This window comes from Tyto alba, unplaced genomic scaffold (assembly GCF_018691265.1).
Source record: "Tyto alba isolate M040663 unplaced genomic scaffold, T.alba_DEE_v4.0 Super-Scaffold_9, whole genome shotgun sequence".
NCBI lineage: Eukaryota > Metazoa > Chordata > Aves > Strigiformes > Tytonidae > Tyto > Tyto alba.
This window is the reverse complement of record NW_024881330.1, coordinates 37,201,104-37,228,048: the sequence shown is the minus strand read 5'-3', so window position 1 is coordinate 37,228,048 and position 26,945 is coordinate 37,201,104. Positions and strand designations below refer to the sequence as shown.

General features: G+C 39.1%; 1 protein-coding gene across 1 annotated transcript in view; it reads left to right on the top strand.

Moving 5' to 3' along the window:
- The first annotated feature begins 1,307 nt into the window (after positions 1 to 1,307).
- PREX2 (phosphatidylinositol-3,4,5-trisphosphate dependent Rac exchange factor 2) overlaps positions 1,308 to 26,945 on the top strand; it is a 185,725-nt gene continuing 160,087 nt past the window's right edge. Inside the window, exons 1-2 of the mRNA XM_032995111.2 lie at positions 1,308 to 1,365; positions 1,458 to 1,664. Coding sequence (XP_032851002.1) covers positions 1,524 to 1,664 — 141 coding nt within the window. The 5' untranslated portion in view covers positions 1,308 to 1,365; positions 1,458 to 1,523. The remainder of the gene's footprint in view (positions 1,366 to 1,457; positions 1,665 to 26,945) is intronic.

Genomic DNA, 26,945 nt, shown 5'->3' with positions numbered 1-26,945 from the left:
TTTGCAGGCTGGTATGCACGCACATAAATGACTGAGCAGGGTACACGTAGCAGGACCAATCCTGGCGACTGCTGCTACTTGCCTAGGTTTTACGTGTTTGGGAAGGGGAGGATGCAGAGAAGTAGGACACATTCAGAGAAACAGGCTTTTTAATTTCCGCTCTTTGAGAAACATTTTGTGGGAACTATATCTCCTATTCCCCAGTAAAAGTCTGAGGCAGACAGCTAGATGATGTCTAGTTATCAGAACACGAATGTCTTTGCTTATTCTCTCCCAGTAAAGACTCTCCTTGCTGCCTCAGCTTGTACGGTGGCTGTAGAAGAGTTTTACGCCCTGATTTTCATTTCATTCCTACCTTTTAGAATGCTGCAAGTTTTGAAAAACACTTTGGTACGGAATCTTGAAGTTGAATACCTGGATTTTCTTTCCAGTCACAGATCTAAGAGCTAGCCAGAGAAACCTTCAGCTTTCCACAGTGGTCTCAAAATTCACGTGGTGGTGCCCTGACATACTTCAGTTTTCAAGAAACCAGTTCCTCTTGTATAAAGTAGCTATATACTTTTTTCTAACTGTTTGAAAAGATTACTGCATTCTTTTTTTTTTTTTTTTTTTTTTTTTTTTTACTGTTTTAATGCATCGTGCAAATATGAACTTTCAGTGCAGATGGGAAAACTGATAGCCTGGGGATTTTATAGCACCACGTTTCAATAAACAAACAAAACCCCCTAAAACCCCCATCTTGGAAGAACTTTATCGTACCTGCTGTAGAATGTACTGTTTGTACCTGTGAATCCTGTGCATATGGTTAGCTGTGTTTGTTCAGGAGAACATCAAAGCACGTATTTGTAATATACATCAGTTGCGATACATATTGTAACGTATATCTCGTGGGAAGGTGTGGAAGGGAAGTTGGAATGGCTCTTTTGCTGACGATTAAACCAAAACAAAAACAACTGCTGATTCCCTGGCCAGCCAGCTTGCTGGGACATTTTTATAATTCTTGCGCTCTGTTGTTGGAGATCTCCAATTAGCCTCAAACTGGAGCTCGCAGCTTGTGTGTGAAACAGGCAGCTGCTGGCACGCAATCTTCCCTGAAGTTGTTTCCTTTCCTTTTTCCTGAGATTTAGCGAAGGGGGGGGGGGGGGGGGGGGGGGGGGGAAGGGGTTGGAGTCACATGGATACAAAGCTTTTGATTAATGTCCAAGTCTGCGCTGCTGCGGCGGCTTTCCAACCTCTCAGCGAACAGGGCGAGCTGGGAACCAGCGACCGCTCGTTTCCTCCGGGCTGTGTCCCCTTCCTGACGGGAAGGCAGGACGCACCGGGGGGGCTCCTGGCCCCCGCACCTCGGCCGGCCGCTGGAGCGGGGTGAGGAGGGGCTGAGGCTGCTCCTCGGCTGGGGGGCCCCGGCCCCGCTATGTAACTTGGCGGGGTCTTTTGTTGTTGTTCCTCGTCCGCAGCGCAGCGCTGCCTGGCCGCCGGGCAAGCCGCCGGGCTTGGGAGCGCCCGTTCCTCCGCGCTGCACCATGACAGAGGAAAGCAAAGGGGAAGGCAAGGGGGAGAGCGGCAAGGACCTGGAGAAGCAGCTTCGCTTGCGCGTCTGCGTCCTCAACGAGCTGCTCAAGACCGAGCGGGACTACGTGGGCACGCTGGAGTTCCTGGTGTCGGTGAGCGCGGAGGGGCGCGGAGGGGCGCGGAGCGGGGCTCGCAGCTCGGAGAAGGGTTTTCCGCCCCGGGCGGCCGATTTTGCTTCAAAAGGAGGGAGAGTAACAGGTTTGGAATTGGCTGGGGAGGGGTCTTGTGTTCCCCCCCCGGCCGCCCTCCTCGGGGAGCCTGAACTGGTGATCTCACTTTAGCACGGGTGATCTCCCTTCACCCGGCGTGGAAGCGAAGGGGGGTGATGTGTTTGGGTTCAGGTCTGCCTTGGGCGTGGGGGCTTGTGTTCGCTACAGGGCGCCGCAGTTCCATTACTCGCCGTAGTCCTTGAAACAGATCGGTGCAGGGGGGTAAGGGGGAGCGCGGGGGGGGGTGCGGGTGTGCAGCAGCTGCTTGGCGTTAAAGCCACATGTGGCGTTCACGCCTGTCTTGTGCAACAGGGTCGGCTGGGAAGGTAGCACGTTCTGGGGGGGGCTGCGTTGCGGCAGTTGTAGCCTCCTCCCTACATCGGACTGTCGCCGTTGATAAGATTATTTGTGCCAGGTAATGCCCTCGTCAGAAAGGCAGGAGTTTTCGCTCTCTCGAAAAGCCAAAGTGACAAATTACTACAGAACAGATGCGGGCAGTATTTCATGTGTCTCGTGGTAGCATCACTTTAGAACCCTGTTGAGATAGGTATGTCCAAATCAGCTGCTGAAGTTTGCAAAAGATTTCACAGTAGCCCCCCGATACTCTTCTGTCTTCCCCTGTCCCACTGAAGAGGGGAAATCCTTCAAACTGCAAACTTCCTGCTTTGTTGCCGTGAGATCGGTGAACTTTCTGCTTATTATCATGAAAGAGGAAATTCTCAACTTGGCTGTGACAGGGAGAATAAAAGCACAGACACTGGAGTGAAATAAGATCTACAGAGTAGCTTATTTTCTCCATATGTTTATCCTCAGCAGAACCATGAAAAATGGTAAATGGTCCAATATGTTTTCTATTTTTTAAAAAAAAGTTTAACATGTATGTTTGAGAAACTGGCTGTACATTTGTGTTTCACTGGCTTCCATTTAACAATCAGATTTTACCTGTTGTAAGAAGATATCTCTCCTAAGGGAATGTTCTTCAATATTTTATCTTAGTTCCCAAATTTGGTGTGTGTCAGAGTCTTAGATCATTTGTACTCTACAGTTTAAGACATAACAGATACTGGTGTACAAGGAGTAAGTACTCAGCTTCTTCTAAAGAGCAGACTCTGTACATATTTCAAGTTGTATCCAAATACTGAATTCAATAATAAGGTTTTTTTGCAGTTTGGATCAAGGTGATCTAAATAAATCATATGGAGAAAGGGAGGAGGACCAGAGTTAAATTCCTGGTTCTTCTATGTCAAGTTTTTCATATTCATTAATGGTTGTGAACAGGGTTCAAGTGACAGTTCAGAGATGTAAATCCTTCACAAGGAAATGTAATGCGTTTTAACTGTAACTTAACCTTGGTTTGAGGAAACAACTTCTGAGCTTTTCTTTGGCCTACCTGCTAGGACTGCTGTTCAGAGCAGCTGTGGTGGTAGGTTTATGAGGGCCACTGGACTAGGGCTAATATGGAGACCATCACACTTATTTTACATAAGCCATCAAAACCATCATTGGACTTGTTCCTATGGTTACTTTTTGATCTGGAGGCTAAATCCTGTCATTTAGGTGTCCTAGGCTTATGGTTTCTTTTTTTTTTTTTTTTTTTTTTTTTTTTTTTTTTTTCCCCCTTGCAACCATTATCAGTCTTAGAACTAGCTCTTCTGAGATACAAACACAATCCCAGTTTACTTTGTTTCACATCATGAGGTGGTCTTGGGGCACACAGCCTGGGTTCTTTTTGGAAGGAAGCGAACCGGCAGGTTTTCTGTAGGAGCACATCCGGCTGCTAATAATTGTGCAGCTCCCGGGACTAGACTAGAGCTAGTCTGAAGTGACCCCGCTGCCAATAGTGTGGGGTCCCAGCACTGACTATTTCTCTGCCCAAACCCTATCCTATTTTCTAGGATGTCTCGATAAAGTACAGGCAGCCAGAGCGGTTGGAGTTCCAAGAAAATGTAAGAGTTAGGCTTCCAGGTCGCCACAACACCATGGAGCTCATTGTGGTAGAAACCACGTTTCCTTTATGATTGAGAAGCTGAAGCCATTTATAGTCTTCCTAACAGTTTTCATCGAGTACCTGCGGTTTTTACTATAGTTAATAGGAACAGACTATTCACTTAGATAAATGAAAAAACCCTTGTGGTTTCAGGGTTAGAACCTATTTCTTCTGCCGGGTTACAGAATGTAATCTTTTATGATGTGCATGGTTCACATGGAAAAGTGCATTAGCACTTGTGTCATAGTGGTGGGCAAGAGAGGTAACTTTTCACCCGTTCGGACTGCAATTTCCATTTTGTATATGTGCCCTGTTAAATTAATGCACAGAAAAATTCAGTTTTCTTCAATTGATTGTTCGTGTAGGAAAAGGGCAGTATATAAGTGGGATCTGTGTGGAAGTGTAACATAAATCATACCACACCTGAGTACTTCATGAGATCTTGTGGAGTGAATTGATAACTTGCGCGACCCCTTTGGCTGAGACAAAATTACATTGTCGCAGTGGGCAGTATATCATAGTTCAGGAGTGGAAGTGAAGCTTGTAAGCCTGATTCATCTGAGTGGTGGGAGGAGGAGACCCCTGGTACTGGTGCAGTGTTGTTGGGGAAATGGGGCTTTGCCTGGTACAGCTTGTGGCTGGCTGCAGAATGGAGAGATTATAATGAGGAAGTGACTTCCTGGTGTGTGTCAATGTGGGAAATGCTCTGCTGGTTTCCCCACACTGGAAACATGTCTATTATATGTTAGATTTGTTTAGGTTCTTCCATTTATATTGCAATTAAAGAGTGTCTAACTGAGGACAAATTTCTGGTTGGTTATTTAAAGCATTTTTGTTCCCCTACTCCTCTGTGATTCTTCATCCACCAGTTATAATCAGTGTAGGGAGAAGCAGCTTGGTGTGTGTATTCTGTCAAAAGTCTACAGGATTATTAAGTGCAAAGCAGAAGATTTAACATATTCATTATTTTATTAGATAGATGTAGCTGAGTAGTCATTCCCATGTGAGTTTGTTCACCTCTTCTTTTTGGCTTTACACTATGTAAATACAGTACATTGTATTTAATTTGCACTCATCACAGATCAAATCTGAGTGGAAAGGTCTGGTTGTATTAATATTATTCTTTCGGATCTCCTGAATCTTCCAGTAATAAACTACAGTAGCACAGTATGTTGAGACATCAGTAATACTGAGCAATAACAATTTTGGGCCCTTTTGAGTGAGGTATGTAAACATACAGGAGGTGGATAAACTTCAGTCCATCAGCAGTTGCAGCAACGTCACAGGGAGGAGGCACACGCAGGAATTTTTGAGGAAAGGCTTACATTATGAAGAAGGGTTTACAGGACATTTAATTATAACATTTGGGGTATCATTGCAATATCAGAGGTTTTGTTCTTGTAAGCATTTAGCATTTCTTAAAAGAAATACATCTAGTGATGGAAGAATTTACCTAAGGTGCTAAGACGTCTTTGAAAACTGTATCTGCAGATGGAGTTTTTTATGATGGACAATATGAGGTTTCTGCTACAAACTATTGATACTTTACTGGCTAAATTAGCAATTGGGATTTTTCTCCTGCTGGGTGATCTCTCTGTGGTCATGTCATCTTTCTTTGGCAAAATCTTTGTTTTCTAACAAAAGAGAAGGTGCACTTGTAAAGATAGAGGAGAATATTTTTTTTACAAAAATGCACTTTCTGAAGGGGAGAGAAATCAACAGTTGGTGACTATTTACTTTGCCTAAAATAATTATGTGTCATCCAACTGTGTAACTGAATAATTAATATTACCTTGAGTGTTCATAGTAAAGATGCTTTTTGAAAAAATTTTGTGACTTTATCAACATGTACCTTATCTATTGAATTCTTTACAGCAAATGACGAAGTGTGTATATTTACTGTGCTCTGTGTAAACATAATGAAAATTTCCTATTTTGCACTATAAGTGTAGTTAGCTAACTAGAGTAAAACTACATAAACTTTTCCAAGATTCTCACTGGTCCATGATTTTATGGTGGGGGATATATTTGACTTTTTAACTAAAGCTTTAAAAAAATAGTTTTTTTTAAAAATTTTGCTTAATGTTTGAATATAAGGTTTCATTTACTGTATAAATCAGAGTGCTCACCTGAACCCTCAATGTAGCAGTAGTAAAGAGACCAGTAAAACTGTAAGAAATTAAAAAGTAGTAGTAAAGAGTTGCAAAAAATGTCTGCCTTGATTTGTCACTTTGTACCTTGGTGTAAGGCTTAGTTTCTATGATTATGCTTTACACTGACTGTTTGGACAGTAAAGGCAAACCAGGCCATGAAGAACTTTAGAATGCGGGTACATTACAGGAAATAGGTTAGATACAATAGTAGGTAAATACATATATATAGAAATATATAAATGTGTATATATATTTTTGGGAAAGAAATTTTATTTTGGAATAGAAATTGGAAATGTAATAGATCTGCTACACTTGGTACTTCAGGGGATATCCATGGAAGTAGAGTTTATTTTTCTATGACAGGGATTGTTTTTCTGGTGCAGTTTCGTGTTCTGACAAATTTGACATTGATGGGAATAGAAGCAGATGTTGGCACTTGTGTAAGCCTTCCAAAATCCCATGGCCTCAGCTGGGGTGACTAGTTAGATCTTGAAGCAGCTGGGGGAAAAACCAAGCTACTTTATTATGTAGACTATAGTATGGTTTACAGAGTTTCTTCTGTGAATGTATATATACATTTCTGCACTTAAATCTCAGTTTAATACCATTAGATTCTACTGTACTGTCTTCTCCCCTCTCTTTTTCTTGCACTAAAGTGAAAAAAGGTTTTGTTTTCTTTAAATGTGTGTCCTGTTATGGGAAGCCGAATCCTTGCGTTTCAGTGGCCATAAAGAGATTTTGTTTATTGCCCAGCCTTCACAGTGGCCCTGTGACTTCTCAGGATCTGTATTTCCCTGCCACATTGAGTCTTTCCTTTCTCTTGGCTCACTAGGTATTTCTCTGATTGTTGAGCAGACTAATCAGTTGGACAAAAGATTAATAGCAATTGGGACTCTAGGTAAACTTTAGTCAAATTCAGTGTCACTAACCCTGACCAGCAATAGAGGATTCGTGACCTGGATTGAAACTCCTCAAATGATTATGGTAGATGATGAAGTTAGCTGTTGGGCTTTTCACAAAAGAACCATTTTTAAATGATTTTTTATGGCTATGGTTTGATACAATAACAACGTGTATGTGTTGGTTTTATGTGCATGTGTATATATCATAGAAAATCTCAGGTTGGAAGTGACCCATAAGGTTCATTGAGTGCAACTCTCTAAATATGTTATATGTATATCTCAGTTACGGTAACGATTAGTGACTTCATAATGGTTTGCATGATTGCATTTATATTTTATAAAAGGGGTTTAAATGAATGGAAGGGAAGGGTTTTAGCTGGCTGCATTTTTTGATAAGGTTATGTGATTTCCTTTCTCTTCAGGAAAAGAAAAACAACATTCTATGGCTACTTCATCATAAAAAGCCAAAAGGAAGTGCAAACACAATTACCATAGAAAGTCAGTATCTTTTCCATTCACTTCCAATTTCTGCTGTTTTTAACTTGCTTAAGTGTTACAAAAAATGTGAATGTGGTATTCTATTCTTATTTGACTCTGCTTGGTTATATCAATAGCACCACCTGTGGTCTTTATCAGAGTAAGGATAATTGCTTAAAAGCTGTTTGTAACCCCCATCCCCAAGCTGAACACTTGCTTTATGGAGTGGATTATCAAGAAAGATTATTCGCATCTCTACTAGCTGAGCACAGAGTTCATGCAAGGTATGACAATGGCAAAAGGCAGAGGATTTTTGGAAGAATTTTCAAGCACATATCTTGTTTGGAATCGTAGGGGATTATACTGCACTACACTGCAGACAGATGTTTCATCCTTTTCAATGGAGTTCCCTTTACTGCTCTCAGATGTACTTAGTCCATATTGCAATAACGAGCAGTGAAAAGCAGCTCTTTAAGAAGAAAGGTCGTTTGTTTAGCTGAGAAATCTTTGTTTCATTGCATTTAAAAAACTTTTCTCTTCCTAAGACTTACTGTAGAGTAAGACGTATTGTGATGAAGACCATGATATGCTTAGGGGTGTTGTACGACTTCTTGATTTATCTGTATTTATAAATATCATATTTTCAGTGTTCCAGTTATTCCTTTCCTCTGCCTTATAGCTCAGTCCTAACTCTCCTGCCACATGCATTTCACAAGTTTGTAATGTGAGATGCTAATTTAGAAGAGTCTACTTGGAGGGGACCATCAATCAATGTGTCCAGACTTAAGTTACTCCATGCAGCCTACCACTGTTGAATAGTATGCTGTTTGCAGTGATTTCAAATATTTATGGAGACATATTTTTCAACCCTGTTCAGTAGTAATTTTTGTCACCATTTTAAAACAGCAAGTGCTTTGAAACTATGCATTCCAAGGTTGGTTTGTATTTTTTTGGTAGGGTTAGCATGAAGAACAATTTTGTCAAAGAAGATGAAGTCAAAGTTAGTAACAGTACTACACTATAGGAGGAACTGAGAAGTTCTTCACATTGGAAACCAAAAGGAACTGTCTTTTGGCCAAAATAAACAAATCCAAACTGGCTATAGTTGACCTAAGATACTGGTGGGGGCAACCTGCCAGTCTGTAGAAGGCTACAACCTTGTGTCTGTATGTTAAGTATATGTTGCTGTTTGGAAAGGAATTGGGCTACCCATGAATGAAATGTAGGCTTGAATAGGGTAATAATTTGGGTTGATAATTAGAATAATTTAGGCTCTATCTTTTTATACAAGTGTCTTGAATAACTTTCTATGCTTATATACCCTTGCACATTCTTCTTCAAGAATTTTGTTTAACTGTTTTTGCTTTAATTCTAAACTACATGCATTTTGGGTCAATTTTCTGTTTTGGACTTATTAGGATTATTACTGTCTTTGGTGAATTGGTGGTGTACATTTCTTGGGACTTGGGAGAGCGTAGGGATGTGCTACTCAGGAGGAATATAAAGACATGCAAGAATGGACATAGCAAAGTCAAACCTCAGCTGGCACTGAAGTTAGGGATGTGAAGGGCAACAGAAAGAACTTCCATAAATACACTGGTAGTAAAAGGAAGGCTAAGGAAAATGTGTGCCTATTGCTCAGTGGGACAGGGAGCCCTGTGGAAAGGGGACATAATAAAAACTGGGATATTCCATGCTTTTTCTTCTGGAGTTTTCACTGATAAGGGTTTCCCTTTGGCCTCTTGAAGATTACTTGCAGATTTTGTGAGAATGTGTCATTCTCTACAGTGGAAGAAAGCACAGTTACAGAGTACTGAAGGCAATTGGATATACACAAATCCGAGATCAGATGGGATGCATCTTGAGGAAGCTGGCTGATGTCAGTGTGAGGTCTGTCTATCATCTTTGAACAGTCATGGTGATTGTGGGAAGTTCCCGATGACTGGGAAAATGCAGATGTCAAACTGAGCTTCAGGAAGGTCAAGGAAGAGGATCTGGGGAAGTGCAAGTTCGTTAGCCTCACCTCAGTCCATGGAGAGATGATGCAGTGAATCATCTTCAAAACTTTTCTGTGCAGCTGATGGAAAAGAAAGTGATTTTAGGCAGCCTCTGGGAATTTATCAAGGGTGAATCATGCCTGATCAACCTGATTACCTTCTATGCAATGACTGGCTCAGTGAACTTGGTGAGAGCTATGGATATTATTTACCTTGATTTAACCAAAGTCTTTGGCATGGTCTCACATATTATCCTTATGTCCAGATCACATCAGTGTGGATTGGATAAATAGACAGTAAGGTGAGTGGGAAGCTGCTGGATCTGTTAGACTGAAGGGGCAGTTGTCAAGAGCACAAAGTACAAGTGGTGGCCAGTTATGAACAGTGTCCCTCAAGAACCAATACTCTATCATGTCTTCAGTAATGTTTTGGATGCTGCACTTTGAGCAGTCAGAGGGATCTCAGCAGGTTGGGGTACTGACAGTACTGATGGGAGCCTCGTGGAGTTCAGTGAAGGCAAATGCCGAGTCCTGCACCTGGGATGGAATAACCCTGTGCACCAGTACAAGCTGGGGGCTAGGAAGCAGCTTTACAGAGAGGGCTCTGGGATTGCTTGTGGACAAGAACCGGAACATGAGTTAGCACTGCACTCTTGAAGTGCAGAAAACAGACAACATGCTGGGCTGTTTTAGCAAAGGTGTTGCCAGTAGGTCAAGGGAAGTGATTCTTTATGCTCTACTCTACAGCTGTGAGACTGTTGTGACTCAAATTTTGGGCTCCCTAGTTCAAGAAATAAATTTACCTACTGGAGCAAGTCTAGTAAAGGGTGAGAAAGGTGAGGAGATACCTGGAGTATATTACTGCAAAGAGAGGCTGAGAGAGCAAGGTTTCTTCGACCTTAAGACGAGAAGGCTCAGTGGAATTTTTATTACTGTTTACCCTGATGGGTAGATGTTGAGAAGATGGAGCCACACTTCTCCCAGAGGTGCACAGTGGAAGAAGGAGAAACAATGGAAAGTGGGAAATTCCAACTCAGTGTGAGGGGAAGAATTATTGTTTATCATGAAGATGGTAAAAAACTGGATTAGGTTACTCAGAGGCCGTGAAATATCTTTATTTTGTTCAAAGCTCAAGTGGGCAAGACTGGGCAACATGTTTTAGTTGACACTGCTTTGCTCAAGCAGTTGGTCTAGATGACCCCTGGAGGTCCCTTCCAACCTACATGACTCAAAAATTTTGCAGTTTATTGGTATGATGGGGAAAAGGAAAGACTGTCTTGAAATTTCAACGCTTCTGGAGAGTAAATTTTTCAGGGTTGCATCTCTACTTTGTTTCTATTATCCTCTGCAACTGCAGTGCAAATGGCCAGGCTGTACTGTTCAGGAAACAAATGCTCAGAATCCAAGAGGAAACTCAGATGCGCAGATTTTTTTCCAACTGTATTATATTTTCTCAGGAAACAGATAACCTGGCACTTCTGTAATATTTTCTATTCAGAAGTCTCTCAGTGCATTGCTGTCATTAATAAATCAAATCTGAGTAGTTCTACAAATGGGAAACTTAGAGACAAATCTTGATTTTTGCGTCCCAGTGGAAGCTTGTGGCAGAGCCAGAAATACAATCTCATGTCTTGATTCCCAGTTGAGTACTCTGACAGCAAAGCAGCCCTTTCACTTTATATATAATTGATGCTAGAAGAATGGTTGTCTGTTTAAAATGTCTGAGAAACTGCAAGGGTAATTCTTCAAAGCCAGCTTCATTCTGTGCAAGATTTATTGCTCTTGTGATTCTCTCATAGACTCTTTACAGCTGAATTTATCCTGTTGTAGGGACAGAACTGAGATATAAGGAGTTGACACTTATTTTAGGTCCCATAAGACCTCCTGATTCTCCTTAGTGCTTTTGGCAGCCTGGCTGCCAAGTCATCTGCCATACCTCACGATCTTTCAAGTTCAAGGCTGAAGAACATGAATTTAGTGTAGGGGAATGAGTAGGAGAAGCAGCTAGAACTGAAGAATAATGAAAAGAACAGTAATATGATGTGGTAGGGTGGTTTTCTTTATTTCAGTGTCATTTATGTGATGCAGACCCCTGACAAATTGATAGTATTTTGCTGAATGGAGAAGAATAAATAATGTACTCCTTCAGCTTGCTAGGGAAGTTTTATATGCATTCTCACTTCTAAATGGAATTTGGCTGTAGCTGCTGATATTTGCTGATATTGATATGTTTGCTTTCTAAACACACCCTCACCTAAGTATAATCTGCAGGGCAACTGACCGGTATCACTTGACAGGTGAATTCACATTAAAGTTTTTTATAGTTTGCCCTGTGAAATGTCAATTTCTCATGCTGTTTAAATGGAGTCATCCCTAAAGTGAGGGAAGAATGTGTTCATACATGTTGATTTAACAATCCCAGCCTCCTTATGCCTAAATGAAACATGGTGTGACAGAGAAGCACCAGTGGAGACAGAACACTCTTAGACAAGTCTCAGAAAATATCTTGTTGCTCTACTGGGTATCCATGTTACTAATGTGTTACAGATGATGTCAACAGGAATGTGGTAATACATTGGAGAGCCGAATTGCTTGATGTGTGTAGATGGTGTCTTCTGTGATATTTAAAGATGAGGTGTTAAAAGCTCCATCAGGAATATAAATCAATTTGAATAACTTGTATTAGGCAAAAGCAATCAGCTGGTGCACTGAATAGAAAAGGAGAAATAGGCTGCAAACATGGAGAATATCTAGGCTAGGAGAAGTTATCCATGAGATTTATGCAGTTAATCCTCATTGTAGCTTGTTAAGTATGAGCTGTGAGATGGAAAATTGTCTGTAGTTGGGACTTTAGCCTCTTGATAGATAACAAGGATGTTTTTATTTGCATCACAAAAAGTAGTTGAGAAGACACAATTGGGTAGTGACTGGCCAGAGCTTAAAGGCTGGACAGGTCTGTCTGGCTGAGGGACAATAACTAGTGTCATGTACTCAGCACTCTGAGAAACAAATCTGGAGGTGACACTTGGGATATATGTGTGGCTGTGATCTCTGAGTCCCCAGGTGAGATGGCTGGGGCATATTTCAGGAACTGTAAGCCAGAAAGGCTAAACTACAAGAAAGTTTTCTCACGTGGGCTAGAACTGTGTTTGTACTTGTTGTAAATGCGAGTTTTTTGAAAAACCTAATTTCTTTGCCTTACTAAATTCATGACGTTCTGCTTACAGAAAGCCTTCAGTGACCTGTATTTTGGGGCTTATTTAGGAAGGGTTTGCTGGCAAGCAGTGAAGGGCGAGTTTGGTAGCCAAGTGTCTGTATTGGAAAGACTACCTTGTAATTGGAACAAACTAGTGAAGTAGATGAGACACTTTGAGACACGTCTAGTGGCAAACACTGAACCATCTATATTTGTGTCCTCACTGGCCCTTTTGCCCCCAAAAACACGACAGTTCAAAACATGGTGAATGTATATCTAAACCAAACCTAGTTTTATGTTAATACCCAGCTAAAAATTAGAGATTGAGGATTAAGTTAAATACCCATTACTAGGTAACAGCATGAAAGCAGAACAACCCCTGAAATAATTAATTAGTTTGTATTTCTTTAACAAAAGATACCATAAGAATCATCTACTTCCCATTTTATGTTCTTGAAATAAGCTAGAAAGTACCAGATGCAAAATGGAAGAATGGTAAGCAAGACTTCTCTTCCCTGGCCCTTAATACACTTTCAGGATGTTCTCAGGTTCTCCTGTAAACTTAATTGGCTGTGTTTTTTCTTCTTAATCCCTACTGTGACATTTTGAAAAAAATTGGGCACTAAAAACACAAAGCTATAAAATTGAAATGATGTACTGTATAACAAAGTGATTGATGCCAGGGATGCTGTGAATTTGTGTAACAAGACTGGAAAATCACTTCATTTTATTGCTTAGTATGTGCTAAGTTATCTTACCCAAGGAATTTAAGCATATGGTGTATCCAGATGCCTAGAAGAAACAGCATACGACAGGATGCTTTGTGACAACATCCTCAGATTCTGTAGTGTGAGTGTGGTAAAGGGATTTTGCTTTCTTTAAGAGTCACAGAGGCATTTGAGACTTAAACAGATGTGGAAGCAACTGAAACTCTGCACTGTATAATCACTGTTTTCATGAAAAAGATACCAAAGCCTTACAAGGTAGAGGGAAGGAAAAGCAGCACATACCTGTAGAGTTAGCGTTTTGTCACTTGTAATATGTTCATCACTGAATAGTTCCTATTTATCCTTTTATTGTCTTTGGGGGAGAATTATTTTGCAGAAGACATATAGAGCAGGAAGACAGTAAATATGTCCCAATTCATAGAATGCCTTTGTAAAAATGGCTGCCCTAGCTTTATGATGATAGCTGCTTCCTTCCTTCCAGTGTTTGCTGATTTTTGTTTCTGAAAACTTGTAAAATACCACTTAAAAATGAACTTGCAGTATCAGATAAAGACCTAAAATGAGAGGTGTTGGAAGGAACCTGTGAACTGCTGTAGTAGATTTAATAATAGGTCTATCACAGTAAATTTTTATAATGGTGGTTAGTGGCATTACTTAAGGAGGGTGTTCTTCAGACACTCGTGGTTTGGGGGCTGTCTGCCCTGGAGATTGTGGATGAATGGCCTGGATGCAAACTACATAATCCCCGAGTTTGCCTACTTTTTTGTACAGTTTGTATTTTTTTGGCATCAGTAACTCCTGAATGTGTTTCCCACAAAATAACTCCTTTTGCTCATTTTAAAATGTCCTGCCTGAAAAATTCACTATGTACTTGTGTCACTATTTTTCCTGTTAGAAGTCCAAGTCTAATTATTTCTATTATGAAATCCCTTTCATACTTCTAATCACCTTTCAAACTACTTTGGGATGAGTTCTTCTGGTGTCAGCATCATTGATCTTCACCCTGGTTTTGTTCTTAATCTTTTGCACAGCAGTTTTCAGAGGGTAAAAATTAAACTCCCCAAATATGTGTAATAGATATTTGAGGTACCGAATTAGGATTTTTCTTGTACTGAAAGATGTTTAAGAATTCTGCTCGTCCTTCTTTTGCAAAGTGTAGTTAGCACTTTACTTAGGCCCTGCTTTCCTCTCTTCATTTACCTTTGAATATCGGAAGTGCTGTTTTTAGAGATTGGGGAAGATGCTTGAAGTATGAGTTGCAGCTGCCATTTGCTCCATCTCACCATTCTGTTTTGCAGTGACACAGTGTATGAGGAAAAGGTGTGGAAAGAGGTCTCAGTGGAGAACAAAAGTAGCCAAACACAGGAATAAATATGAAGAATGAGACGTGTGAGACTACAGGAAAAACTCTGTGCTCTGGAAATAGGAGGGAGAGAACACTGGAAATGAAGGAAAAATGCATGAACAAGGTAGAAAAGGAAGAGAGAATCGTTACTGGTTCTTTTAAAAACCAAAAAGCACACCAGAACCCTTTTGAAACATGTCAAGTATGTGATGAAATTTCCTCGTATTGTAGTGTTTGTGTTAATAGGACAAGCATCATTGACTTTCGCAGTGTTAAATTAGGTGCCACTCATGGTCCCGGAAGTTAACTATGTTGTTGGATGCTTGAAGTGAGTGTGGCTAACAAAAAGGTAGAAATGCAGCTTATTAGACATCTTCAAATATTGTCAGTTTGAGGTATGACAATGTTATTATCTTTGCATTTAGTTCTTGTGGGCTTATTTTAATTTATTTTATGATAAAATATGAAGTTACAATAATTATAAAGAGATAACTGAGAATGTTGTAATTAAATAGAGCAAAACGTGAGCTGTCTTCAGCGGATCTCAAGCGTACCAGTAAAAGAGACCTCCAGGTTTTCAAGTTGATGTGACCAATCTAGCATTTTGAAAGTGACAAGCTGTAGATTGCTTCATAGTTTTGGAAATATTTTTGGCAGAGTTGAGATCTTGCTGTGGGTTAGAATTGCAGAGAGCTCCTAAATAGAAGGATCGTTTCTGCTATTTTCTCAAAGTAGAAATGTTTGCTTTCTAAAAAGATGTTGATTCTGTAGTTCAGTAACACAAAACAACATACAAATAGCATTAACATTAATATTGTAATTAATGAATGGAAATTACAAAATTAATTGTGTATGATTATCACATTTAAATATATTTTAATATACCTGGAAGCATTTTTTATGTGGGCAGGGGCAGGAGAGTGAAGCAATAACTTTTATTTTCATTAAGTTTACTCCACATTCATTTATCTCTTTGACACTGCATGAGATCCTGTTTATTAAGAATAATGCCTGGAAGTTGGCAGTTATATTCTGTATGAGTGTGTTAATTTCTTCCCATATGCTAAGAAGTTGTCCTCACAGGAAATAAAGGGACTTTTTCCCATGTTTAGTTATACTGAACTGTTACAATAATCAGACCAGACAGAAACAATGGGAAGGAAAGTTTCCTGTTTTCTGCAGATACCGGAGAGGTCTTTGGCCCCAAGGAAGGTAAAGCTTTCTTCAGTCTGAGTGTGAGTGCACAAGAACTGGTTTTCATTAGTGTATGAAGTTGCTGTGATCTCTCCTGAAAAGCAGTGGTTCACTCTCTTAAATGTTTTACAGGCAATTTATTGTCCGTCCTACCCATCTTGATTACATTTCAGTATTTGCATTTAGAGACAGTAGATTACAGCAGGGAAGGCTTAAAGTTCCCTCTTTATAAATGCTTAGATATGTTGTGCTGTGGCTAGAATGCTTTTGGATAGGTGATGAAACAAAATTGTATTAAATAATCCTCACGTCTATGTCCCTACTATGGGCCTGACTCTGACATCCTTAAAAGGGAAGCAGAGGAGCATATGAATATAGTAGCCTTGGAAGCTTTTCAGAATAATAAGGATTTGAACTGCAAAAAAGAATCGTGCTTTGCTTTTGTGTTTTTAGTCTACTGTGACAGGACAAAACTAAGGAAGGCTGGTAAATCAGTGTCTCAGAAAATACAGTGATAAAATTTTCACGTGAAGCTGGGGATAAATTAGACTGATACTGCTACAGTATAAGTTGTGGTTTTCAATAGGTAGGGAAAGACAAAGGTTCCGACCCTCCCAAAAATCCCACTGCAAAAACCTTTTAAGTCAAGATTCAGCCAGATGAGTTAATAAGAGATTACTCGTCTTTAAATTTCATACGCATATATTACAGAACACTCCTGTGAGTTGGTGGAGGTGATCTTCAGCCATGATTAAAGGTTATTCTAGTTGAACTACGCGAAGATAAAAGTTTAACAGGAGCTGTAGTACTGGTACAATTAATTCATCATTTCATTCAATAGACCAAGTGAAGAAACTTTTGCTAAGTTAAAAACTTTTTTAAAAAAGTAGAATTCTTTTTTTTTTTTTTTTTTCTATTTGCAGTAGTTCATCATCTGTTAGGCTACCAATCTGTAAGTAATTGACTAGTTACTACTCAGACTTGGTAAGTTCTTAACTTTGATTTTGTAATGCAGTTTTCAACATGTACAATCCAGTACAAAATAGGTTTTCCAAATTTGTTTGCAGGACACTTCTTCACTAAGAAATGTTTTTGGTAATGGGATCCTTTCAGACACTTTCTTGGGTGTGAGTCAAAATTTTCAGGTGAACTGGTAAACAGGAATTGCCTTTTATTTTCTGAAGCTTCTCCTATTTCTCTGACAAACCTATTTTGTATACCAATGCCTCTTTGCAACAGTTACGAATGACAGTGTTATATAAAATACTCAGTTCTGACATTTAAACTGGTTTTATGTAGGTTACCGTATGGTATGCATGAGCAAGTGTTGCTTTCTGCTGACCATTGCTGTATCATGAAATATGAAGTTAATTTGGCATCCTGTGAGAAACGTATGCTGGAAATACACTGGGTTAATTAGTTTTCATCTGTATTACATCAGCTTCCAGCACAGAAAGTAACAATTAATTTTTGCACTTGTAGCTTTTACTAATAAAAAAAATTAATAGCTAGATTTGGACCAAATGATATTAAAAAAAAATAATTACCACCACAGCTACTATTATGCATTTTCATATTATGCATCTTTGTACTGAAAAATTCCCCATACTTACTTGCCAAGTATAATTTGGCTTTTGACTGCAAGAACTGTTAGATGTAAAACAGCATTTTGGCAAAATGTTATTCTGTGTGTACACTGTTCGTTCTTTGTATGCTGTTGTCTGTCTTAATGTGCCATGGCAATAAAGGCTATAATGGCTATTCCATTCCTTTTCCTGTTATTTTTCAGCCACTGAACAGCTCTGGGACAATACAGTGCTCTGACTTTCTCATTTATTTCTAAATCTTTTAATTTCACATGGTAAATATTTCTCATATGCTAGCTAGTGGTAATGGAGCGAAGCATTCACTGTAGTTATCCCACAGACTTCCAAAAGGAATTTACCAGTATATCACAGCAATTCTGGTTACTGACCTTTTATTCTTCCATTTATTCCAATTTTTTTTATTTATTTTTGTCCTGCAGGAGATGATGGTGTTCTTGATAGATAATTGGACCTAAGACGTAAGTGCAGTATTCAGTGGCAGTAGGGCAGCTGTAGCTTTACTGAGCACTATGGATGGGAAGCAAATATTTGCATATTGAATATTCTTGTGATATGAAGTCTTGTACAGTGAAAGATTTGAGGATTTTTTCTGGTTAATGAAAAATGTAAATGAACTGCCGCCTTACCACATGCAACCAAATTTCTAACTCAGTTCACTTCTACTGTTTTGAGAGAAAATGAAGCATAACTGGTGCAGAAAGGATCTTAGAATAATATTTTTGGCTTTTAAAAAACTTCTGCTAATACAATAAACTCCAGGATTTTAGGAGACAACTGTTGTCCTGAATTTTCACAGTTAGGAAAAGTGGCTACCACAAGTGCTATCAAATTGTGAACTTCTATGTAAAGACTTTTGCTATCAGTTTATAAATTGGTTTCTACTTCAGTGGACTGCTGTATACAGATATATCTAGCCCACCATTCCTAGTATGGCTCCAATTCTAATTTACAGACATCCCAAAATATGATGTGGATTGTAAAGCCATGATGAGTCATGACCAGGCCTCACATATGAGTATAGTTTATCACACTGTAATTGTTATAGAAACATATTGCTAAAACAAATGTTAAACCTTTCACTTAACCTTTCATTTTCTCCCTTTATGTCTGTTAAATATTATATGCATATATTCTTCTATGTCTGTCTTTTTTCTTCCATTTTTTTTCTGGGTTTGTGTTGGCTTTTGTTTGTGTGTGTTTTTGTTGTGTTTAAAGTTTGGTCTGTGGAATTTAATAACATCTCACTGATACTTGAATTCAGGTCCTATATTTTGTATCCATGGGAAAAGTGTGCTATATTAATTTTTCTCTTTTTGATTAACAACGTGCAACAAAATTGTTCAAAAAAGCGCTATAGACCAATGGTGACTAATCTATTTGAGTGTGAGAGCTAAAGATAGCGCTTCAAACTACCTGAGGGCTATAGGCAATCCTGGAAGAGTATTATCTGATAAATAGTGTAAAGATATTTCAGAATCCTTGTGAAATCCCCAAGCGGTGGCTCCCTGCGAACGGGTGCGTCCACAGCAGGCACCGGCCTGTCCCTGCTGCCCCCCTGAGTTTCTGTAGCTGCACGTGCTCAGCCTGTGCGTGGGGTACAGAGAAGGGAAACTCAGCTGCCCACGGGAATCTGTGATGTCTAGGGGGTGATTAATATCCTGGTAAAAGTGGATAATTAACACGGATTATGATGTCGCCTGAGGCTGTGCCCAGGCTAAGACAAAGACCCGAGGAACCAGACTGCTGACTGCTGGTTAAATTTCAGAGTCTCCTCAGATCTCCAGCGTTTCGGGTGCGGACCAAAAGCAGTTTGTCTGCCAGCGGTTGTGCTACTCCCACCCATTCACACGGCGACAGGACTTGGGCAAGGCGCTTCAACTCAACCTCTGTGTGTACTTACGCTTGATAATTTTCTCTTTTTTTAGATGTTCTTCTAATGACTGCTGTTCAGGACTTTGCCACCTGGCCTTGAGGAATTAGATAGCACTGCTCTTGCCCCACAGAGGCTCTGATTTTTAATTAAGAGGTCTATGTCCAGTTTTTCCCTTAATGAGAAAGAATGACTTCAGTGCTAAATAATTTGATAACTCAAGAATGAAAATACATTTTGATTGCCTCTAATTTTCTGTAAACAAACTTTCGCACAATAAACTTCTTAATTTGTATGTTCATACTTAATGAATGTTCTGTTCATTGGAAACTACAGGAAAACAAACTTACCTTAGATTCTGGGGTGAGGTAGGGAATGGGCTGCTGGTACAGATCTGTCTAATACCAGTTTTATTTCCAGGTTCTTTTTAGATGGAGGCAGACAAAGCAATGCTAAATCAGAATAATAAATGAATTATGGTTGTGTAGTAAGTGTATATGCAGATATGGACGGGGGTCTGTCCTAACCTGAGACATCTACTAGAGATGCCTATTTTAGGAGTTGTTTATGTAGATAGTTAATGGGGGAAGAGAAGTTGCCTCAAGGGCTAATTCAGGGCACCTTGGTTTGGAGGCTTTCTGTCTCTCTTTTTTCACTCAGCTATCATATTAAGTTAAATACCCTTCCTAAATGTTGACTAATAGATTTTTCCTTTGTATGATCCATTTTTCTGTACTAGTGTTAATTCAGCAGCTGAGATTTCAATCAGATCTGTCTATAACTTTTCAGCTTTAGATTTCCCTTCAAAACTGTTCTTATGCTATAAAGAATTCCTTTATTCATATTCCATATTTTTACTTTCAGTCTTTTCTGTCTGTCTCTAGTCTGGATAAAAGATGACAGTTTTTGTCACCTCTCTTCGGTAACCACAAAAATGAATTAATAAGTGACTATGAATAAAATATTTTAAGTTTCCAGAAGTGTACGTAGTGTCTGTGTTTCTAAAGGCTTTTCCAGGAGCTACTGTACGTATTTGTAGCTCAAAAGAGCACTAAGAAGTTAACATTATCCTGGAACTCTAGAATCATAATGGAAGTGCTTTGTCTTCATTTAAATAAATATTTACTATGAAAGCCCAAATTTATATTAGCCAGAAAGACTGTTAATGTGTATTGTAGATTGTGTATTCTGATGATAGTGCTGGATAACACATAATGGATGTGTTCTCAAAATGCCACAGTTATTCTGAGATTTGCATGTTATTTATGGTACATTCAGGTTTTCATTATTTGGAACAACTGGAACTCAAACCATGCTGTTTCTGTCAGCGGTGCCACTTCTTGCTGTGGGTGGGTATTCCGATGACTGGCATCTGGAATTGTTGCTGAATGAAATACGGAGGAGGAGTAGGGGTAGGGACAAATGCTACAGCAACTGCTAGTCCTGCCAATAACAAATTGCAAAAGAGACTTGAGTGTCTGCAGTTTTATTTTCTTATCTCAAGCATTTTAATAATTATGGGTAACTTTAAGTTTGAACGTGTACCTGTGGATGCTGGAAGCTTTCTGTGAGTATCTTGGATTTGCGTAGGGAAATAGCATGAAGGGTAAATTTTGCTGACTCCTTGGGATGTGTCTGCAATACTGAACCTCTGGCCAATTCTGTCTAAGGTAGTTTGGCCTGCCATAGTGCAAGAAAACAGGATGTGAAAAGGTGATCTGTCATCTTGTTGAACAGGATCAGTGGTATGAGAGAGTAGATAGTGATACTGGGGGCAAGAGCAGCAGGCTTTGGGAACCTGGCTGAGATAGCTGTTTTGGAAACAGATGAAGGCAGGGCTGGTTAATTGGAAGGTATTGCAGGGAAAACAGCAATGGCATAAGAGAAAATATGGTGCTTCAGGTGTTAACAATAGTTTAAATACAAATTGGTGCCTTTTAGTGATACGTATGTGCTGTATGTTAGAAAGATAGCTAGATAGTGCTTTATTCATTTTAATTTCAAAATCTGCACTCATTAATTTTATAATATAAATAATAATTTTAAAGTATAGAGAAAATATGATGATGCTGACTTCGTACAGCACACTGAGTAGTAACTTAATTCTGCATGTATTTAAGCACTCAGCACAAATGAAAAGCTTATCTTTATTGTTTTATGGCCAAGTCAGTAAAGCACATACATTTGCTTTTAATAAACAGATAAGATGCAAGAATAGAGTTCTCTGTGTGTTTGGTCAGGAACCTGCCACCTTCATATTTCATAGAACTTTATTAAACATGAGGAAGATGGAGACAAAATGGAGGATGTGGTGGGTTATTTTTCTAATGTTGGAGAATTGGCTTTTACTCTTGTGTGTGAATCCAGTCAGTTCAACCAAGTGAAAGGCTCGGAAGCGCTCGGTGGCGGCTAATTAGAAGCCTCCACCACTGCTGCCCATAGAATCTCTTTGCACTCAGTGTTCTTGGCACCCTGCACACCGCTGCACTGATTTTGCTCTTCATCTGCCATCTCTCTGTAGCAGTTTAGCCTATTCCAATCCAGAGCCACTGGCCTGAGTGGGATTTTCTGAGCAGTAACTTCTCTGGTTGCCTGGACCCTTTTGGGACCAAACCTTAAAGCTGGGTTGGGAAAGGCTTTGTGCCTCTTATCCCACTAGATGAATGTGCTGATAAATACAGGATCAGGGAAAAGGAGCATAAAAGCAGAAATCAACAGAATTATGAGATGGGAGTGGATGATGGAAGTGGAAATGGTGAGCAAGGGAGGACAGGCAGGAAAAAACAGTGAATTGTAAGCAGAGATCAATACATAAGAACAGTTGGGGGAACTCTGCATAAAAAACTTGGACTGAAATCGTGGGTTCCTAGGTCTTCCTGTTTTTTCCTTGGCTATTCAGAAATAGTTGTGAAACACTAGGAAAGTGTGGCTTCTTGCTCTGATAAATTCTGAGGATTACTCAATCTATCATTATTACCAATTAGTCTACTGAAGTAGTAGAGATTTCTGCTCTGAATGTAAAGGCTCATGATTTATGCAGAGGTATCATTTTTCATATCAGAATGTATGTTTCTCATCTTAAAAAAAGAAAAATACTGAAATGATTATTAGAGTAGAATGTCAATGCTCATGTTAAGTGAGTTGGACAGAAAGAGGCAGGGCAAGATCAGTCTTTGTTGAAGTGCCAGTGGCTGGTGTCTGCTGAAGTTCTACTAACCCTGTTACTCCTCCTCTTGGTTGTTTTCACTGTCATCATATGAACAACTTTTTTTCCATATAGGGTCTACTTGGTGTTGTAGATAAGGACATAATTTGTGCAGCAGTGTTATGACACTGGAGACAACTAGGTCAGTCCTTGCTTTTTCAGTGAGCCAAAATATTAATCCTGACTCTGCTTCCTGACACGATCCTGTCTTTGCTTGACCAACCCTATGTTTTTGCAACAGCCAGGGAGAATGTTTAATTGAGGATCTGTCACATAACATGGAATGGGCATGATCACAGTAGAAGTCCATTGCTACCCCCTCGTGTGAAATCTTCCTCTGAAGATAGCTTTGAGTCCTGTCTCTCAACTTTTGACAGAGCACCTCACACTTCACCTGCAGTTTTGCTGTCTGATATATCTTTGATGGTGGAACAAAGAGATGCCATGTGTGTTGGATGAGGAGAGGGGATGAGGGAAGCCACCTCTGGAGTCATACTGGTTCTGTGCTTGGGAAAGCTTTCTTGCATGTGCTGGAGATCAGTAACCTTCCTTGCACTGGAAGCCAGAAGCTTCCTTGGCAGTTTGGAATTGATCTGTTGTGGTGTTTGTATATTACTGTAGGTTACTTGAGAGGAGCTAGAGGCACCCATTTTTAGTAAAATGGGATGCTTTTTTAAGTAGTTTAGCAAAGTGAAAGTGTTCATTAATGAAAAATGCAAAACCCCAATGGTTTAGTAATTTACTATTTGTATGGAAACATACCTGCATAAATTCTTTGAGTAGATATATAAGAAGAACTTTTCTCTTAGAACTGGAAAATATTTTATCAAGTAGTTTTTAAAAACTTAAGTGATAAACTTGAATTATGTGCCAGGAAGGTTAGTAAATTCATGTTTGAAATGAGAGAAAACTATTAATATAGCATTCTGTGGAAAACGGCAGTATTTTATAGTTCTACTGTTTTAAGTATATATTTTAAATTATTTTGAAAAGTGCATCAATGTAGTTATTCTTAGTATTTGAACACAGTTAAAGACTTCAGAAGAGCGCTAAACAAATACACATCTGAAACAGACACTGTGTTTGTTCTTTGAAATTTTTAATAGCTTTTTCTCCAAGTCTGACTCAGCTCTTAAGTTAATTAAATTAATTACTCGACAGCAGCTGGTCCTTTAACCAGATTCAGCAATATTTTATATTTAAAATTTAGCTTTTTATGAACTTCTTTGGTTAAGTAGGACATCTATCTCTAATTTTGAAACAAATGTGAAATTTCATTAGCTTAAATAGATTTTGTATTGTTTTGTATCTCCTGCAAACTCACTGGCTGTAGTGCTTTAATCAAAAACATGTGGTAGTACTTACGAGTGAATAGAAGAATAGTGACTTTGCTGTTAGAGTAATTGTATGGTAATAAAGTTTTTTTTTTGTTTGTTTGGTTTTTCTTTCTGATCAGTATGTCCTGATACAAAAACAAAGGCAAACCTGTACAGGCAGTGGAGTGCAGACTCTCTGGGGTCAGCAGTAACTTAGGAAAAGTATGCAGAGAGGTCAGAGATCAGTGTAGGGGCCAATTTATCAAGGGAATGAGTCAGGAGGGCTGCCTCGCCATTGGTTCACAAGTTGATTTAGAAACCAGGAGTGAAAGCTACAGGATGGAGAGCGCAGCTGAGATCTCTCAAGTGAGTGCATTGATGGCACTGAATGCCTTTCTGGGTCGTGGTCGTTTCACCAGCGAAAGATTGGTTCCCTGATCCCCCCAGCAAAGGGAAGGGCGAAGGCCCCAGTTTGTGGGGGGGAGGAGGAGGAGGAGGAGGAGGAGGAGGAGGAGGGCATGTGGCTCACGCCGTTTCATTCACAAGCACAGGGATGGCAGAGGGCCCAGACTCTTCATAGAAGTCCTTCACAGCAGCTTTCAGTCTAAATTCATGCCACTGATTAGATGCAAAGTTTCTTTTCATTTATAGCAGCCAATTCGTTCCAGCGAGTAGAGAAACATAACATAAAGTATAGAAAACACAGGGAGCGGTTGCCAGTTTCTAGGCAGATTAAAACCTTTTTTTCTGTAGCTGAAGTATGCTTATCATGTAGATTTCCCTCATCATGACTTGTTTTCAAAGTTAAACACAATAGCAGAGTGAGCTCTAGTAAGCGTTTGGTATGCTTTGAAACTCTGCTGCCTAGCTAATTAATGTGATTTCAGTTTGGAGGATGGGCGGTGATGCTGTTGTTTTTTTAAAGAAAAAAACTCTGTGGAGAATTTAGAATAAAGCTCTGACAATGGGTATGACTATCATCAGCTTTTTGTCAAGGCTCTTTTAATCTTGAAAACTATCCATACCTGTTTTCACATGTAGCGTTTTCATGTACGTCTCTAATTAGAACTGTGTAATTTTTAATTTGTGGGCTGGTTGCTCCCCCCCCACCCCTGAAGTTATGTTAATGAATGAAAACTGTTAATTGGAAGACAAAACTGTTTCCAGTAAGGACAAAGAATTCTGTGGGTAGCGGAAAAATTGCAAAAGGCATTCCCCCTTGCCAGATATTAATGTTCTAAAGATGAAAATAGTCTGTATGACTTAGAAAATGAATTTTCTTACCAGCTCTTGAGATATGTGGAGCAAATCATCTTCTCCTGTACTGTCTTAGCTTTGCTGGGTTTGAATAGGTCTGTAGAACTGGATATATAAGCAGATTTTTTCCCTGTTGCTACTTGCATGCCAGAGTAACAGTTGCTTTCAAAATGCTGTCTCTTTCTAGTTTTGTGTCGTTTTGCATGATCAGTGTGATGTATACAGTCAGGTTTTGGGTTAGTTTAGGTCTCAGATTTGTAAGATAAAATTAAAGACACAGATTAGGTTCATTTTTGTGTATGGAATGAGCCTAGACCATCCTACTGGCTGGTATGTAAAAGGTCCTAAAACTTTCAAACCCCACAGTCAGAGATATTCAAGTAGCGATACACTTACGGGTTCAGTGTGTGAGAAAAAAAAGATACTTAAAGGAATTAAAGATGATGAATAATCAGAATAAAATAATTTAGTGATCTAAATTCCTAGGATGAGCTAAGTACCGTCGTGCCCAATCATTACGAGGTTTGACCAGAATAAAAGGCTGTTTGTTTATTATTGCCATCTGAGGACATTCTTCCCCTCTGTTGCACTAAGCTGTCTGCAGATTCTTATGATGGTTAAAAATGGAAATAAGTCTTTGTAATTGAAATATTTGTTTTGTTTAGTCCTTAAACATACTCAACTATATTAAAGCACAGTTGAAAGATGGTATTTAAGTTATTTGCACCCAGTAGAAAAGATATTCAGGAAAAAGGACACCAAAAAGTGTATGAAAACAAAACAGTGGTTACGACAGTGCCCTGGATATGATGATGATTAGACTAGTATTTCTGCCTTATATTTTGAGTAGCAAGATGTGTTCTCATTGTTAGTGGGACCCAATCAAAAAGAATTATGTTCTGGCATTTTCTTTTCTATTACAATTTGGGCTGCAGTGGTTTTCAATTCTGTCCCTCGAAGTTTAGGATATAATTTGAATAGGAGTTTTGTTTGTTTGTTTGTTTTTGTTTTTTTTTTTTTTTTTTTTTTCAGGTACGATGCATTAAAGATGTCTTCAAGAATTTAATATATTTGAAATGCAGTGTGTTATACCTCACATTCCATGAGTCTTGACTTGAAAGTCAGGTATTTTAGCAACCATATACATTGACTTATGAAGCTCAGTGTGTTAGTAAGATTACTTGAATTCTTTATCCCTATGAAATCCAACAGACAGTTGCAGGATTTCATAATTTTTTGAATTTTCAAAAAATAAGGCTCCATAAACACAGAATTGTTTGAGGATTTTTTTTCCATTGTTTCATTACACTTGGAGAATTATTTTCTTTGCTTCATTTCTGTATAGTTTGACAGGTGTAAATGTGAAGTAAAAGAAAATGGATTCTGATGCAACTTTTTTTTTTTCCTAGTGATGCTTCAAAAAGATATAACTCGTTCTTCCAGCACTGCACAGATCATCTGCCTTCTTACCCATAGATTGGGGAACAAAATTGTCTATTTTCAATATTTGTAAAATTTTCAACCCTTGAAGTATTTATTCAGTGGAGCACACGAGAATTTGTGAAAGAAAATAATATATTGATTATTCTTGATGATGATAGTATATTTCTTGTTTTATACAAGGAATACTGTAATTCCCTATACTTAGTTTCATTGCTTCTGAATGAAGCCTGGGGTTTTTTGAAGATGGTCAAGAGAGTCCAAAGACTGTATCCCATTGAAATTCAATGTGAATTAGAGATAAGATCCATAAGGTGTCTGACGTTTTTAACAGGAAGACTTTCAGGCATACTTGTCTTATCTAAACAAAGTTGTTAACAAATGACTTGAGCTCAGAGGTCCTGTGCTCTGCAGTTGGTGTAATTAGGGGTGCAGTCTGTTCCTGATCTGCCTGCTCTTTGCAAGCACCAACCCTCAGTGGTCTAAGATAC